General features: G+C 41.2%; 1 protein-coding gene across 1 annotated transcript in view; it reads right to left on the bottom strand.

Annotated features, from left to right (window-relative positions):
• The window catches only part of LOC115138827 (neuronal PAS domain-containing protein 3-like), a 329,952-nt gene that overhangs the window by 8,827 nt on the left and 302,765 nt on the right, over positions 1-18,360 (bottom strand). The window contains exons 6-8 of the mRNA XM_065025795.1: positions 14,262-14,452; positions 12,238-12,344; positions 2,506-2,653 (exon numbers count right to left, since the gene is read on the bottom strand). Coding sequence (XP_064881867.1) covers positions 2,506-2,653; positions 12,238-12,344; positions 14,262-14,452 — 446 coding nt within the window. The remainder of the gene's footprint in view (positions 1-2,505; positions 2,654-12,237; positions 12,345-14,261; positions 14,453-18,360) is intronic.

The following is an 18,360-nucleotide window of genomic DNA, read 5'->3' as shown; positions in this document are numbered from 1 at the left end:
GTCTTGGCTAATTTCTTTAGATTTTCCCATGATGTCAAGCACAGAGGCACTGAGTTTGAAGGTAGGCCTTGAAATACATCCACAGGTACACCTCCAAATGACTCAAATGATGTCAATTAGCCTATCAGAATCTTCTAAAGCCATAATTTTCTGGAATTTTCCAAGCTGTTTAAAGGCACAGTCAACTAAGTGTATGTAAACTTCTGACCCACTGGAATTGTGACACAGTGAATTATAAGTGAAATAATTTGTCTGTAAACAATTGTTGGAAAAATTACTTGTGTCATGCACAAAGTAGACATCCTAACTGACTTGCCAAAACTATAGTTTGTTAACAAGAAGTTTGTGGAGTGGTTGAAAAACAAGTTTGTAAACTTCTGACTGTATACATTACCTGTCAGAAGTTTCAACATACCTACTCATTCGAGGGTTTTTCTTTATTTGTACTATTTTCTACATTGTAGAATAATAGTGAAGACATCTAAACTATGAAATAACACATATGGAATAATGTAATAACCAAAAAAGTGTTAAACAAATCAAAATATATTTTATATTTGAGATTCTTCAAAGTAACCACCCTTTGCCTTGATGACAGCTTTGCACACTCTTGGCATTCTCACAACCAGCTTCATGAGGAATGCTTTTACAACAGTCTTAAAGGAGTTCCCACAAATGCTGAGGACTTGTTGGCTGCTTTTCCATCACTCTGCGGTCCAACTCATCCCAAACCATCTAAATTGGGATGAGGTCGGGTGATTGTGGAGGCCAGGTCATCTGATGCAGCACTCCATTACTCGGTTAAATAGCCCTTAAATAGCCTGGAGGTGTGTTTTAGGTCATTGTCCTGTTGAAAAACAAACAATAGTCCCACTAAGCGCAAACCAGATGGGATGGCGTATCGCTGCAGAATGCTGTGGTAGCCATGCCGGTTAAGTGTGCCTCTAAATAAATCAACTCTAAATAAGTCATTGATAGTGTCACCAGCAAAGAACACCCACACCATCACACCTCCTCCTCCATGCTTCACAGTGGAAAACCACACATGCGGCGATCATCTGTTCAGCAACTCTGCGTCTCACAAAGACACGGCGGTTGGAACAAAAAATCTCAAATTTGGACTCATCAGACCAAAGGACAGATTTCCACCTGTCTATAATGTCCATTGCTTGTGTTTCATGGCCCAAGCAAGTCTCTTCTTCTCATTGGCGCCCTTTAGTAGTGGTTTCTTCACAGCAATTCGACCATGAATGCCTGTTTCACACAGTCTCCACTGAACAGTTGATGTTGAGATGTTGAGATGTGTCTGTTACTTGATGTGTCTGTTACTTTATTTGGGCTGCAATTTCTGAGGCTGGTAACTCTAATGAACTTATCCTCTGCAGCAGAGGTAACTCTGGGTCTTCCATTCCTGTGGCGGTCATCATGAGAGCCAGTTTCATCATAGTGCCTGATGTTTTTTGCGACAGCACTTAAAGAAACTTTCAAAGTTCTTGAATTTTTTGGGATTGACTGACCTTCATGTCTTAAAGAAATCATGTCTCACCCCCCCTTAAAAGATTTAGATGCACTATTGTAAAGTGGCTGTTCCACTGGATGTCTTAAGGTGAACGCACCAATTTGTAAGTCGCTCTGGATAAGAGCGTCTGCTAAATGACTTAAATGTAAATGTAAAATGTCTTAAACTGTAATTTATCTTTGCTTATTTGAGCTGTTCTTGCCATAATATGAACTTGGTATTTTACCAAATAGGGCTATCGTCTGTAGACCACCCCTACACCCCTCACAACACAACTGATTGGCTCAAACACATTAAGAACGTAAGAAATTCCACAAATTAACTTTTAACAAGGCACACCTGTTCATTGAAATATATTCCAGGTGACTACCTCATGAAGCTGGTTGAGAGAATGCCAAGAGTGTGCAAAGCTGTCATCAAGGTAAAGGGTGGCTACTAGATTTGTTTAAAACTTTTTTGGTTACTACATGATTCTATTAGTTATTTCATAGTTTTGATGTCTTCACTATTATTCTGCAATGTAGAACATAGTAAAAATAAAGAAAAACCCTGGAATGAGTAAGGGTGTCCAAACTCTTGACTGGTACTGTATGCCATTATCCTATTCTGACAAAGAAGTTGCTATAGAATAGGTACTACAACTATGCGTAAACCATTTGATGAAAATTGTATTGACAAGAAGAATGTACACCTTGTTAAAATACTGAAATGGTAAAAATAAAAATAGCATATTTAATGAAAATGAATGACCAATCTTGTGTTCGCTTGTGTTTGCTTCCTGGTGTAGCTGACTCTGTGTGTACTTTCCCAAACGGCATCCCATTTCCTATACAGTATAGTGCATTACTTTTGACCAGAACCCTATGGGCCCTGGTCAAAAGTAGTGTACTACACAGGGAAAAGGGTGCCATTTTGGAAGCAGACTGGTTTTGGGCACTGGCTGGCTGTCATGTGTTGGGTGGTTCACAGATGGGGCTCAGCCTTACCTGAGTACGTAGTTGACCCAGATTATGTTCTTTTCATTGCCATTCTTGGCATTGATGGCGATGGTGGCACTGGACTGGATCCAGATGTACCCACCGTTCTTCTGGATCCAGCGGTAGTACTTGGTCACACACTGGCCCTTGTTTATCACTGGGGTGGAGAGAGGAGAGAGTAGAGAGAAGGGGAGAGGAGGGAGGGGGGAGGACAGAGGAGAGAGGAAAGAGGAGGTGAGTGAGCAAAGAGAAGAGAGGAGAAGAGGACAATAGATACAGTAAGAGGGATACAGGGGAGGAAAGAACGAAAGAAAGGAGAGAGACCATCAGGTGGCATCCAACAGCTGTGTGAGGGGCTGTGCTGCTCTCTGCTTTAGCTACCTTCATTAATCAAGTTCTCTGACTGGCTAAAACAGGAACGGGGATGCTGCACAGGGTACACTATTAAATACCTCAGAGGACAGTGTGTGTGCTGATCTGGAAACCAACGACGAGGGAACAATACATACGTAATATGGAATGAATGAGAGTCAATCGGGACCAGTATACACCAGTTGTAATAATGGTAAAGATATAACTCTGTAGGTGTGTGATTTCAGGATAGAAACAGAACACACAAACAGAACACACAGTGTATGACTAGTTTGTTAGTTAGATAGAGAGATTGAATTTGAATTTATGGGTCTTGATTTCCTGGTTAGGGATAGGCAAGGGGTGTAATTATAGGGTAGATGCTTAAAATCAGATTGTTTTCTGATTTAAAAAATAGTGCATCACTATGTCCGGCTGCTTTGAGGCTGGCTGCAGTGAGCCTCTCCCACCACCTGGTGGCACTGTGAGTCTGTATCAGCTACTAACTACACCACACTACATTACATTACATTACACTACACTAAACTACACTCTGCTGGTTGTGTCCTTGTCTTGTCTGCCTTTGCATAAGTGAAGATGCTCTGGCAGTCGCAATACATCAGGCTAAATTAACCGCTCAATGATCTCAATCAATATGTATTTGCATTAATCATGGCGCTCTAAAACAGAAACAGTCAGAATCTGAGCAAGGTAGTAAATGCATATTGTTATTTTAATTGCAGCTACAAATAGCCTCTACCATAAAAATACTTCCACGAGGGGGGATGATTTACAGTTGAAGTCGAAAGTTTACATACACTTAGGTTGGAGTCATTAAAACTAGTTTTTAAAGCACTCCACAAATTTCTTGTTAACAAACTATAGTTTTGGCAAGTCGGTTAGGACATCTACTTTGTTTTTTCCCCAACAATTGTTACAGACAGATTATTTAACTTATAATTCACTGTATCGCAATTCCAGTGGGTCAGAAGTTTACATACACTAAGTTGACTGTGCCTTTAAACAGCTTGGAAAATTCCAGAAAATTATGTCATGGCTTTAGAAGCTTCTGATAGGTCGATTTACATAATTTGAGTCAATTGGAGTTGTGCCCACGGATGAATTTCAAGGACTACCTTCAAACTCAGTGCCTCTTTGCTTGACATCATGAGAAAATCAAAAGAAATCAGCCAAGACATTTTTTTTGTAGACGTCCACAAGTCTGGTTCATCCTTGGGAGCAATTTCCAAACGCCTGAAGGTACCACATTCATCTGTACTAACAATAGTACACAAGTATAAACACCATGGGACCACGCAGCCGTCATACCGCTCAGGAAGGAGTCACATTCTCCGAGAGATGAACGTACTTTGGTGCGAAAAGTGCAAATCAATCCCAGAACAACAGCAAAGGACCTTGTGAAGATGCTGGAGGAAACAGGTACAAAAGTATCTATATCCACAGTAAAACGAGTCCTATATCGACATAACTTGAAAGGACGATCAGCAAGGAAGAAACCACTGCTCCAAAACTGTCATAATGCAGACAACGGTTTGCAACTGCACATGAGGACAAAGATCGTACTTTTTGGTCTGTCCCCTGGTCTGATGAAACAAAAATCGAACTGTTTGGCCATAATGACCATCGTTATGTTTGGAGGAAAAAGGGTGAGGCTTGCAAGCCAAAGAACAGCTTCCCAACCGTGAAGCACAGGGTGGCAGCATCATGTTGTGGGGGTGCTTTGCTGCAGGAGGGACTGGTGCACTTCGCAAAATAGATGGCATCATGAGGGAGGAAAATTATGTGGATATATTGAAGCAACATCTCAACATCTCAGTCAGGAAGTTAAAGCTTGGTCGCAAATGGGTCTTTCAAATGGGTCTTTCAAATGGACAATGACCCCAAGCATACTTCCAAAGTTGTGGCAAAATGGCTTAAGGACAACAAAGTCAAGTTATTGGAGTGGTCATCACAAAGTCCTGACCTCAATCCTATAGAACATTTGTGGACAGAACTGAAAAAGTGTGTGCGAGTAAGGAGGCCTATAAACCTGACTCAGTTACACCAACTGTGTCAGGAGGAATGGGCCAAAATTCACCCAACTTATTGTGGGAAGCTTGTGGAAGGCTATCCGAAACGTTTGACCCAAGAGAAACAATTTAAAGGCAATGCTACCAAATACTAATTGAGTGTATGTAAACTTCTGACCCACTGGGAATGTGATGAAAGAAATAAAAGCTGAAATAAATCATTCTCTCTACTATTATTCTGACATTTCACATTCTTAAAATAAAGTGGTGATCCTAACTGACCTAAGACATGGAATTCTTACTAGGATTAAATGTCAGGAATGGTGAATTACTAAATTCAAATGTATTTGACTAAGGTGTATGTAAACCTCCGACTTCAACTGTATATAAAAAGAATGCCAGTAATGAAAAAGTATTAGGAACTAATAGCATTGTTTTAGAAACCTTCCCAAGGGTTCTACTAATTGACTTTAGATCACTGACTGCTTTCTTTTCCTATACATATAGAATGAAAAGAAAAGAAAGAGAAAATGGAAAGAAATGACTTGTTTACTACTCAGGAGGTCTAGTATACTGTAGTGCAGGGATGGGCAACTGGTGGCCCGTGGGTACATTTCCAAAGACAAAAATATATATGTATTTTTTAAACTAATTTGGGGGTCTCAACTTACTGTTGAGAGTTAGAATACTAGAATACACAAGTTGCAATTTCAAAAAAATTGGTTGTGAACTGTCACTGACAGTCAATCAATTAGCCCATGTCAGCATAAAAAAATTACTTATTGTAAATGAGTAAAATGGCCAACTATCTAAACTTGTAGTAATCATGGTTGAATTACCACTGCAAACATTTCTCTCTATGGCAGCCTATGGCAAAATGTGTAGAATTGCAGAAGATGTGCTGTAAAACTGCAAAATGTTCTCTCCACCCCATGGCAAAATGTGCAGAATTGCAGAAGATGTGCTGTAAAACTGCAAAATGTTCTCTCCGCCCCATGGCAGAATGGGTAGAATTACATGAAATTAGTTATAAAATTGGTAAATGATTTATCTGCCCCATGGCAACATGTGTAGATTTGCAGCAAACTTGCTTTAAAACTGCAAAATGCTTTAGAAGCCACATGGCAAAATGTGTAGAATTGCAGGAAATCCACCAACCTTTCAGTTACTGGTCCAACGCTCTAACCTCTAGGCTACCTGCCACCCCACTGCTAAAATGTCAATTATTAACTCCTAGTATAAACCTCGATTTGTTATACTAGGAGTTAACAATGATAGGATATACACAATATACTACATTTGAAAAGGGAAATATATAAACATTATTTAGATTATTTTCAGTTGAATAGTCATTCATGATTATCCAAATATCCAAATATTGGATTCAAACTGCATCTACAATATTTGGGAACTGTAAATGTGATGGTTCTAATATTTTAGGAAATAATTAAGAATTTATATACTCAATCATTATACTGTATCTGCTGTGAGGATATTGAGTCATAATATTGGTAGTCATGACTCATATATTATTTTAGGATGTATTTATTACCATAATTATTTCAGGTAAAAAATAAACATTTCCAAATCCTAACTCTAATCTTGGTAAATAATCAAGTATACACGGCAAACTCAACATTCCACAGTCATATTCTAATCTCAGGCCGTCCTTGCAAATAAGAATTTGTTCTTAACTGACTTGCCTAGTTAAATAAAGGTTACACATTCTACAGTATAGCAAGTGAATTGTATATCTATGAAGGCACCAAACCTGGACCTCCGTATCTCTCTGCCTTTGAACTTCAGAGCTCTCTCATCAGTATTAGCGTCATTACATTTACATGTTCTTATCCAGAGCAATTTAGAGGAGAAATGATTGTTAAGTGCACATCGACAGATTTTTCACCTAGTCGGCTCTGTGAGTCAAACCAGAGACCTTTTGTTTACTGGCCCAACACACGCAACCGCTAGCCTACCTGCATACCCAATACACTCCACCCCTGGCTTACCTGGCACAATGTGTTTGCAGGTGAGACTTTTTATTTATTTTTTACCTTGTCCACTTACAGTGGCGTTTTACGGTGCCGGAGTCGTCCACTAGCTATTGGAGGCATTAAAAGGAATACAGGCCCTTTAATCTGTCTCTTTCTCCTGCAGCCCCAGGCATGCCTGTAGGATGGCTCCACTCTCTCCTACTCTCTCTCTCTCGCTGTGAGCCTCTTCTCTCTCGCTCCTCTCCTCTCTTCTCCTCCTGTCCTTCAGTTTGTTTTAATCACTTGGATCCTTTCCATAACGGTGACTACCTTTCAGATACCCTTTACCTCAAGTGGCCCTGGCTTGCGACAAGGGGTGTCACCCACAGGAGGCTGCTGACGGGAGGACAGCTCATAATAATGGCTGGAATTGATTAAGTGGAATGGTATCAAACACATGGAAACCACTTGTTTGATGTGTTTGATAGCATTCCATTGATTCCGTTCCAGCCATTACTGTGAGCCCGTCCTCCCCAATTAAGGTGCTACCAAGCTCCTGTGGTGTCACCGTCATATAAAAGGAAGTCATTTACACCGTGAAATTGCTTTATGAAAAGTCTTTGCAGTCCATCAGGGTATTATTGTAAAGGCAAACATTTTATGAATGAGGGAGGAGACAGAAAGGAATGTTCTCTTCTCTACCGGGTTTGACATTTTTGTCTGGCTTCACAAGAACATTCTGCCTGTATTGTGGCGAGTGGTTTTCTTCATGTTTTTCTGAGGTACACTCTATTGTTGAAGCCCAAAGTTACTGTTTTCCAAAGCTTTGAATTTACAGCAACTTTGCCTGTGTCGTCAACATTCAACAATTCAGCTGTATTTTCCAGTATCTGTAGTGTCCTAACAAGTGAGCTGAGTTGGTTTTTATTAGAGTCAGTCTGAACTAGTCTCAGGAGACAGGTTCTGGTAGTATGCCTGGAGGCAGATGGCTTAAGTCCTCAGAGATGTAAGTTCTTTCAGTGAGCTACAGTATCTCTCTCCATCTCATGAAAACCCTCTCTTTTCCCCAGTCTGATATAACAGTCACTCAAAACCATTTGTCCCTACTGTGTATGCTACAGTTCAGTTATCAGATCGCCAGACTAACGGATGTCTTGGCTTAACATGTATCCTTCTGGAAGGAATGAAAAATAACCTTTCCAGTCATAGCACATGCGTTGATGAGTGAAGTATGAATCGTAGTGATGTACAAACACACAGTATAGATTTGGTCTATATAGATTTGGTCTATATAGATTTGGTCTATATAGATTTGGTCTATATGAAATGGAGTCTATGTGATCTTTTCACAGTCCTAGGATACGCTATGAATAAAAAGTTTAGCAACTAAATGGCCATATTATAAAGCTTGGACAAAAGCCAATTCATTTAAACACCTTCTCAAGTCTGATGGTTCACTTCTGACCTCGCGTCTAGAGAGTTGGCTAAGTGGAATAATACATTTCCTTCAGATCCAGTGACCTTGTCACCCTGCCTCACCAGGTGATTGCTGCTATTCACACCAAACCTCCACAGTATGTCAGAACATTTTTGGTAACGCTTCCTCTGAATACCCTCTTCATAATGCATTATCAGCACACGTATGATGCCTTATGAGCTATGCCCAATGCATGACTTAGCTAGCTATAAATATCTGCTCATATACATCTATAACTACATTTGATCAGTTATTTATCATCACAAAGGCCAAATGATCATCACATATGTGGTGATAATGTGACTGATGATGATAATGATGGGTATATGTCATGGGCATTAACCCTTTACACTTGTACCTGTAGACAGGTTGAAAATGACAGATTTGGGCACTGGTAAGCGCCTAAATTGGAACGTAGTGATTGTACAGTAGCATGCTATACATGACGTCAGAGCTCTGGCTCTGCGCTTCACAGCGCTGTATGGGTTCTGACTGACAGCCGTTCTGAACTTGAGCACCGTGTGGGACAACAAGTTGCTCCCATCCCTCCCACTAACTGGGCAACTTTTGCAAACGTTTTATTGTCTTGAGTGAGGCAAATGCTGTAAATTGAGAGGACTCAATGTATTTTGAAAGATGAGACGTTGAGGATTATAATAAATAGTGATTTGATGTCATACAAGCCAAACACCCGTGAGTCCAAATGTGCACTTCACATTTCCATATGATCAAACTCATGTCATATACAGTGTCAACGTTTATGATCACTATGTGTGATGTACACTTCCAAGATGACATGACGTCACACCCTGGGTTGGTCTGAACAGAATGTTTGTTTGTCTATTTTAAAGCTCACGCTCTCATCACTCCTTTCTATGCACATCAAAATGATGATCTGTTTCCCTGAGTTGCCTTGTGAAAAGCCTTACACTGTAAGATCCTATTTTATAACTTAGCAAGTCATGTTGGCAATAGAACAAGCTTCAAGTGAAACCCACCTGACCCAGATTGCAATTTAAAACGGCAGTTTTTTGAATTGCGTAAACAACAGCAGTAATTGTGTGATGGCGGGGATGCACAGTTGTGTTCCAAACAAAACAACTACAAGTGTGCTTGCTCTAGTTCCTCAACAGCACTGCTAGGAGAGCTCAAAAAAGCATCTTTCAGTTGAAGACTCTTCTTTGAGTCATAAAAGTGCATTGAAATAACTTTAGAGAGATGTGTGACCACTTGGAGTCACCAGTTAGTACGCTCTCAAAAAACCCTTGTCATTTTTTGTCTGATGTTGCACCTCCCCCACATTATCCAGGAATATTCTTATCATGCTACTGAATGTATCCACAGTATTTTCAGATTTCGTTATCAACAAATGTGGCGAAAAGTACAGGAAATGTCAAATGTACATAAAATCAACAGTCTAATGTTTGGATTTAGTCTTGTGTCAGGTGAACTGTTATGTCCTCAACTTTGGTCTAATAATTTTCCCATAATCTCCAAATTGTTCCCTTTCAACTGCTCTTTCAGTTGCTACCATTCTTATGCATTTCATATTTCTTCTGTAAGAAATATTTCAATGTAGTCCTATCCATATAGGCCAATTCCCACAAGTGTAAATGTGTAGATGAAACGATCAACCGAACTAGCTAGGAATATAGCAAAGTCTTTATTTAGTGAAGGGGAATTAACAGACCTTAGTTATCCCAATCTGAATTGCTCATCGAATAATTCCCATGGCTTTGTTCTCTAACTGTAAATACTGTATAGTAGCCTGGTTGCCAGTCTCTGTTCAACTACTACATTCCAGACCTTGTAATCTGTGTCATTTGTTTAACATGACAGAGAGTGGAAAGGAGTGGTATGACAGCTAGAGAGACAGGTACACAGGCTAACTGTTTAGTATACCCAGATGAAATCAACATCAAATCCACAAACAGACACTAAAAGGACAAACACTAGAAATTAGCGCACACTTTTAAGTACAATGCTGCAATACATCTGAATCTTGTTCATTCAGGGTGTCAAAGTTTTAATTGTATCTTTCCGTAAATACATAAATACATGAACTAACTATTTAGCAGCACTGAACACTCAACCAATTTCCTGGCTCATGCACTGACTGTAAGTTGACTAAAGCCTGGGTGGAGCATATTAGATAGGAGACAGCCAGGGGTAGCTGGAGGTATGCAACGGTGCCACTGTTTGCTGCTACTGCCTAGCCTGCCACCTCAATCTGCCTGCCACCTCAATCTGCCTGCCGCCTCAATCTGCCTACCGCCTCAATCTGCCTTCTGCCTCAACTTGCCTGCATTAGCCTCTCTTATCAATGTGATCCATGGGCAGCCCTCGCTCTCTACTTTCCCTTAGCTGGGTTTCAAATCAGCCGCTAATGAACCCAATCTGGTGCATTTTTAAGGCACAGGGACAGTGCAATGCAGCAGTAATTGCGCTCTAATTCAGTTGAACTCACAATATCTAATCAGACGGCTCCAAGTTCCCCGGCCGAGGAGGCAACCCCAAGGACACTCGTCCTCCCACCCAATAAAGCAAGGGAATGTACACCCTTTACACTTACAATCCAGCATCCAGCACGAAGAAAGGGCCCAGGGAGCAGCTCAACCCACAGATCTCCAATAATGGCAGCCTGCCTATCCATGTTGCAAAGCCCAATCAAATGGTGCACTGCTCCCACAATGCCTCCTCAGTGTTTAACCAGCCACAGTAAAGTTTCATTGGCGAAACATATCAAATCATGGCACGTTTTGGAATTAAGAAGTAAAGCGAGCGGAGAGTACTTCCTGCCACGGGCTATAAAAACTGCTCTGGTGGAGTAGAGGTGCAAAGAAACCTTTGTAAAGATGACCGTTACTCTAAAAGTAAACTGAGCTCAATGTTGAACGCAAACAAACAAAGAAGGCATGCAGCCATTTCATTTGAAACATTGGGAGTGAACTTGCGTGGGGGTCTTGGTTTCCATTCTCCCTCCCTGGGGTCTGAAGATCAATGGCATATATTTCTACCCCTGAGTCATGATATTGCAAGGTAAGTAAGTTACAGAGGCAGATCACGTGGATCATCTAGATGTGGTCTCTCTACAGGCCTATTACCCTGACTCAGGGTTTAGCTCAATGTGGGCTAACCAGGTCTCGTGGCATGTAGGAGACCCGTGTTCAAACCCTAGAAGGTCACAGAGGCAGATAACGTGGATCATCATCTAGATGTTGTCTCTCTACAGGTCTTTGACACCTATTCTGTACGCTGATAAGATCAGAACAACTTTGCAGTGAAGCACACAATGACCGATGACTTTGGTGTTTGGGTGTTTGGGTGGAGAGGAGATAGTTGTGATGGATCACTTCCCATAACAAAATTTGTTCTGCAATAATGCGTTCACAATAAGTTGTGTACTGAAATGATGTGGTAACATACTGAAATGATGTGGTAACATACTGAAATTATGTGGTAACATACTGAAATGATGTGGTAACACACTGAAATTATGTGGTAACATACTGAAATGATGTGGTAACATACTGAAATGATGTGGTAACATACTGAAATGATGTGGTAACATACTGAAATGATGTGGTAACATACTGAAATGATGTGGTAACATACTGAAATGATGTGGTAACATACTGAAATGATGTGGTAACATACTAAAATGATGTGGTAACATACTGAAATGATGTGGTAACATACTGAAATGATGTGGTAACATACTGAAATGATGTGGTAACATACTAAAATGACGTGGTAACATACTGAAATGATGTGGTAACATACTGAAATGATGTGGTAACATACTAAAATGATGTGGTAACATACTAAAATGATGTGGTAACATACTGAAATGATGTGGTAACATACTGAAATGATGTGGTAACCCTTAAAGTATAGGTATAATACTCACAGTCTAAATGGATGTGCCGGATGCCCTCCACATCCTCTGCGTGAATAAACTGGTAGCACCTCTTCCCTACGATGTCCACTGGCGTCAGGTCCATGTAGTCGCTAATTCTACAACAGGGATTTGAAAAGGATTCAGCGCGTGATGACGGCAAGAGAAGAAGCACCAACAGAAACGGAAAAACATTCAAACGGCTCTTAAAACACAATGTCATTCCAGCTTAACCATATAGACCATATTCATCCTGATATGTCAGACTAATGCCTTTGACAAAGATACAGTAAGTATTACACACACATTCAGGGACAAATGGATAGAATGGAACATAGGATGTCTTCCCATTTCACATGATAAAATGCCTGTCGCTTAGTATTGAATATAATCTATCCATTATTTTTTTGTTCACCCAAAAGCAACCTGTCTACTATCTGTCTTACATATTGTGTGGTTATTTCTGATATTTCTAGTCTCCCCAAACACCCTATGAAACAGATGAAAGTAGTTCTGATCAGTTTCCCATTTCCTTTCCCAGAAAGGCTGAGGCTATCTCACTGTAAAACTGACTGTCCAGATGTGATTTCCCCATAAATAACTGACTGTCTGGCAGACAGGGGTAAAAAGAAAACTATCTCACTGTAAAACTGACTGTCCAGATGTGATTTCCCCATAAATAACTGAAGAAAACTATCTCACTGTAAAACTGACTGTCCAGATGTGATTTCCCCATAAATAACTGACTGTCTGGCAGACAGGGGGAAAAAGAAAACTATCTCACTGTAAAACTGACTGTCCAGATGTGATTTCCCCATAAATAACTGACTGTCTGGCAGACAGGGGGAAAAAGAAAACTATCTCACTGTAAAACTGACTGTCCAGATGTGATTTCCCCATAAATAACTGACTGTCTGGCAGACAGGGGTAAAAAGAAAACTATCTCACTGTAAAACTGACTGTCCAGATGTGATTTCCCCATAAATAACTGACTGTCTGGCAGACAGGGGTAAAAAGAAAACTATCTCACTGTAAAACTGACTGTCCAGATGTGATTTCCCCATAAATAACTGACTGTCTGGCAGACAGGGGTAAAAAGAAAACTATCTCACTGTAAAACTGACTGTCCAGATGTGATTTCCCCATAAATAACTGACTGTCTGGCAGACAGGGGGAAAAAGAAAACTATCTCACTGTAAAACTGACTGTCCAGATGTGATTTCCCCATAAATAACTGACTGTCTGGCAGACAGGGGAAAAAGAAAACTATCTCACTGTAAAACTGACTGTCCAGATGTGATTTCCCCATAAATAACTGACTGTCTGGCAGACAGGGGTAAAAAGAAAACTATCTCACTGTAAAACTGACTGTCCAGATGTGATTTCCCCATAAATAACTGACTGTCTGGCAGACAGGGGGAAAAAGAAAACTATCTCACTGTAAAACTGACTGTCCAGATGTGATTTCCCCATAAATAACTGACTGTCTGGCAGACAGGGGGAAAAAGAAAACTATCTCACTGTAAAACTGACTGTCCAGATGTGATTTCCCCATAAATAACTGACTGTCTGGCAGACAGGGGTAAAAAGAAAACTATCTCACTGTAAAACTGACTGTCCAGATGTGATTTCCCCATAAATAACTGACTGTCTGGCAGACAGGGGGAAAAAGAAAACTATCTCACTGTAAAACTGACTGTCCAGATGTGATTTCCCCATAAATAACTGACTGTCTGGCAGACAGGGGGAAAAAGAAAACTATCTCAGTGATCTCAATCCCACAGAGATGAGGACAGGTATAGCAAAGATGAGTTGTACAGTATATAGGCCTAATGCTATGAAATTACAAACCCTAGCGATTAGAGTGGAACTACCTACACAACTATAAGAGCAACGTAATGCCAAGCGGTGCTGTGGGATTATTTAAGAGACTCTTTGAAGAGGTAGGGTTTCAGACGTTTTCAAACCTTACCCCTTGCATTTCAGTTATGTCTATCACTGCCATGTGGGTACAGTAAAATACAGTCAAGCCTTACCTATTCTCACAGTAGACAATGTTGAGGTCCATGTGGACCCTGGTGACAAACATCTGGCAGTCTATGCGCACCTCGTTGATGGTGGGGGGGAGGGCGTGGGCTACCACCACCATGCCCATGATCTGAATGGGTACTGACCGACTGTGGGTCATTGCCATACGGATCCTCAGCCTGCCTGTAACATGGATCACCTATAGGATGAGGGAGAGAGGGGGAAACACAGAGAAAGAGAGAGATATAGACACAGAGAGATAGAGATAAACAGAGAGAGAGATATCGAGAGAGAAAGAGAGAGAGAGAAAGAAATAGAGCGAGCGAGTGAGAGAGAGAGCAAGAGAGAGAGTAGAGCGAGCGAGCGAAAGAGAGAGAGAGCGAGGAGAGAGAGCAAGAGAGAGAGAGGAAGAGAGAGAAAAAGAGAGAAAAAGAGAGAGCGCGTGAGAGAGAGCGAGAGGAGAGAGGGAGAGCAAGAGAGAGAAAGAGAGCGAGAGAGAGAGAGAAAGGAGAGAGGGAGAGAGAGAGAAAGAGAGAGAGTTTCAGTTCAAAAGCAGTAATGGAGAATTCCAAACACAAAATAGCGAGGGTGGAGGTGAGGACAAACGTTTTGAAGGTCCTAATTATCGCTAGCTTTAAAGTCTTTGTAGCTCTATTCTGCCCTAGAGGAGGAACTGACTAGATATGCAAACTACACTTTCAGATCCATCCATTTTAATCATTGCCAGGTTAAACCCAGGGGGAATTGTTTTGTAGTCTTTAAACTACTGACACTGGCCTCTCAGTGGCACACCTCTGAGATTGGTGAGACGCGATTATTATTATCATTTACACAGACAGTTCCTGCTCCCTAAACTCATTCAAAGCCTTAGACCATCTCCTGCTCCACCAGGGATAAGCAACCCTCAACAATGGAAACCAGACATTGAATTCCAATTCAGAAGAGAGACACAGAGAGACACAACAACAAAAAAATAACAGCCCTATTCCAGGCATTGCATTAGAAAGCTAACAGAACAGTGACATGTTCCAACAGCCCTGTCAGACAGTCGGCCCAGGAGGAAAATGGTTCTGATGGTGTATGATGTCTCCTTTTCAAAGGGAAACCATCAGTGCTTGTGACATCCTAGAAGCCGTCAACAGTCTCCACAGTTAAATGATACTGACTCCTTTTCCCTGGAGTTTCTAAAGACAAAGAAGAACTGTGAAGGATAGTTTCAAACCCATTTTGAATACAACTAAACTACAACGATGTATAGCACATCCAATGGCAAGATTGAACAGTGTTTATTTTAAAGTGAGTATGAGAGAAGTCCGGCTAAAACACATCAAACAGAATGCTAGGAGAGGCATTTTGGGTCCGAGGAGTGTGGCCAGTCTAGTGCTTGAAGTCATGCTGCTCTAAGAGAGAGAAGAGGAGGGAGAATGCTTTGCTGTCTTTTTAAAGTTGAAGAGTGCAGTGAGACCTTGTTCAAGGTCACCAGGGGAAAGACTGTGAAGAATAGGAACAGTTAAAGGTACTCTCCATCGGCTTTCCATCCAGATTATATTCTGTTAGATATATTCCCATGATTTTGCAGTTACAGTAATTTCTGTAACATCTACTGTGCAGAATATGTGTTAGATATATTTCCTGTTTTAGATATATTATATATGTTACATATGTGATATATATGTCCCTGATATTCTGTAATTACACTCATTTCTGTAACATTTTACATAATGTATGTATAATTGAATCATGTAAACAAAGTCTGGTTGATCCACCCAGAATGACTTTGTTGAATGCATATGAGAGTTCCCTATAGTCCTTTATGTGTTAAACAGATCTATGTAGCAAATCAGCCTCCTCACACTCACACCTGGGTTCTAACACTATTTGAAATCTTCAAAATATTTTTAGCGTTTGCTTAAGCCTGCCTGCAATGCCGGATGGGCAGGGTTTTGCTCTTCTCCAATTATTCTATTCATTCCAGTGTGCCAGGGAAGCTAAATCAAGCCCAGATGTAGTATTTAAAATTATTTTAAATAGTACTTGAACCCAGGTATGGTACAGTATGCTGATCAGCTTCACACATCAGACAGACAGTAAACTGATCAGCTTCACACATTACAGACAATATGCTGTCTATCTTGATCAGACCACAGATTGACAGCAAGGTAGGTTCTGACACACACTTGACTGTTGGTTGTTGGTTGTCAGGTTTCAAAAAGACATCAGCACAATGAGACCAGGGCAGAGGAAGACATCACATCAGCACAATGAGACCAGGGCAGAGGAAGAGACCAGGGCAGAGGAAGACATCACATCAGCACAATGAGACCAGGGCAGAGGAAGACATCACATCAGCACAATGAGACCAGGGCAGAGGAAGAGACCAGGGCAGAGGAAGACATCACATCAGCACAATGAGACCAGGGCAGAGGAAGACATCACATCAGCACAATGAGACCAGGGCAGAGGAAGACATCACATCAGCACAATGAGACCAGGGCAGAGGAAGACATCACATCAGCACAATAAGACCAGGGCAGAGGAAGACATCACATCAGCACAATGAGACCAGGGCAGAGGAAGACATCACATCAGCACAATGAGACCAGGGCAGAGGAAGACATCACATCAGCACAATGAGACCAGGGCAGAGGAAGACATCACATCAGCACAATGAGACCAGGGCAGAGGAAGACATCACATCAGCACAATGAGACCAGGGCAGAGGAAGACATCACATCAGCACAATGAGACCAGGGCAGAGGAAGACATCACATCAGCACAATAAGACCAGGGCAGAGGAAGACATCACATCAGCACAATGAGACCAGGGCAGAGGAAGACATCACATCAGCACAATGAGACCAGGGCAGAGGAAGACATCACATCAGCACAATGAGACCAGGGCAGAGGAAGACATCACATCAGCACAATGAGACCAGGGCAGAGGAAGACATCACATCAGCACAATGAGACCAGGGCAGAGGAAGACATCACATCAGCACAATGAGACCAGGGCAGAGGAAGACATCACATCAGCACAATGAGACCAGGGCAGAGGAAGACATCACACAAAATCATACAATGCACACCACTCTGCTCCACTCTAATGAATACAAATGTTTAAAAAACATATAGAATTTAAATGATTTCTTCGGAAGCCCAAACCCAGAGGCATCAAAAGAGTGAGTTTGAATAAGACAACATTTGAAGTGAATGGTGGGCAGCTAGACTGCTACAGGAGCTGTTGACCAGAACATTAAATATGCTCAGGCAGTTAAATGCCAACTGACACGTCAAGTGTTCACAACAGCGGCAGTGAGAGGCAATTCGAATAGCATTTCTCAACTTAATACAAGCCAACAAAATACAGGGATCAATTTTTATAATTCATGGTTCAGCACACAATGAATACACTCTCTCTCTCCACCGGTGAATATAGAAGAGGTATACATAAGAAATAAGATTCATCTGTTCCTGGGGATTCTCTGGAGTGCTTTTGAAATGTGATACAGCACCAATAATGAAGGAGGACCTTTACATGAGTGCATTAAATGAGATGGGGGGGCTGAGATGTGTTAAAAAAATATTGGTTTAATGCTGGAGCTTTGATTTGACCTCCAGAGTGGAGTGGGGATATAAGCAGCCATGATACGTGCCGCCAACGCCACCGTGCCTCGCGTCCCGGGTGGAGGAGCAGATCACCGACATGCCAAACAACATTTATCTCTAGCCATAATTAGGACCTTCAAAACATTTGTCCTCACCTCCACCCTCGCTATTTTGTGTTTAAGATTCTCTATTACTGCTTTTGGACTGAAACTCTTTATTTCTATCTCTCTCTCTCTTTTTCTCTCTCTCTTTTTCTCTCTCTCTCTCTCTCTCTCTCTCTCTCTCTCTCTCTCTCTCTCTCTCTCTCTCTCTCTTGTCTCTCTTTCAGACACACCCTTAGTTTAACCATAGGCAGCCAATGTTTTTTTTCCCTCACAGTCCAAGACCAATGAAACACAATATAATAAAGAGATTGAAGAGATATATCCAAACCCACGCCACTGCTGTTGGATCCACCCTTGAGAACACAAAGTGCATTAGGGTGTGACGAAGCCAGAATGA

Source organism: Oncorhynchus nerka, linkage group LG12 (assembly GCF_034236695.1).
Source record: "Oncorhynchus nerka isolate Pitt River linkage group LG12, Oner_Uvic_2.0, whole genome shotgun sequence".
NCBI lineage: Eukaryota > Metazoa > Chordata > Actinopteri > Salmoniformes > Salmonidae > Oncorhynchus > Oncorhynchus nerka.
The sequence above is the reverse complement of the archived record's forward strand: the minus strand, read 5'-3'. Positions and strand labels throughout refer to the sequence as shown.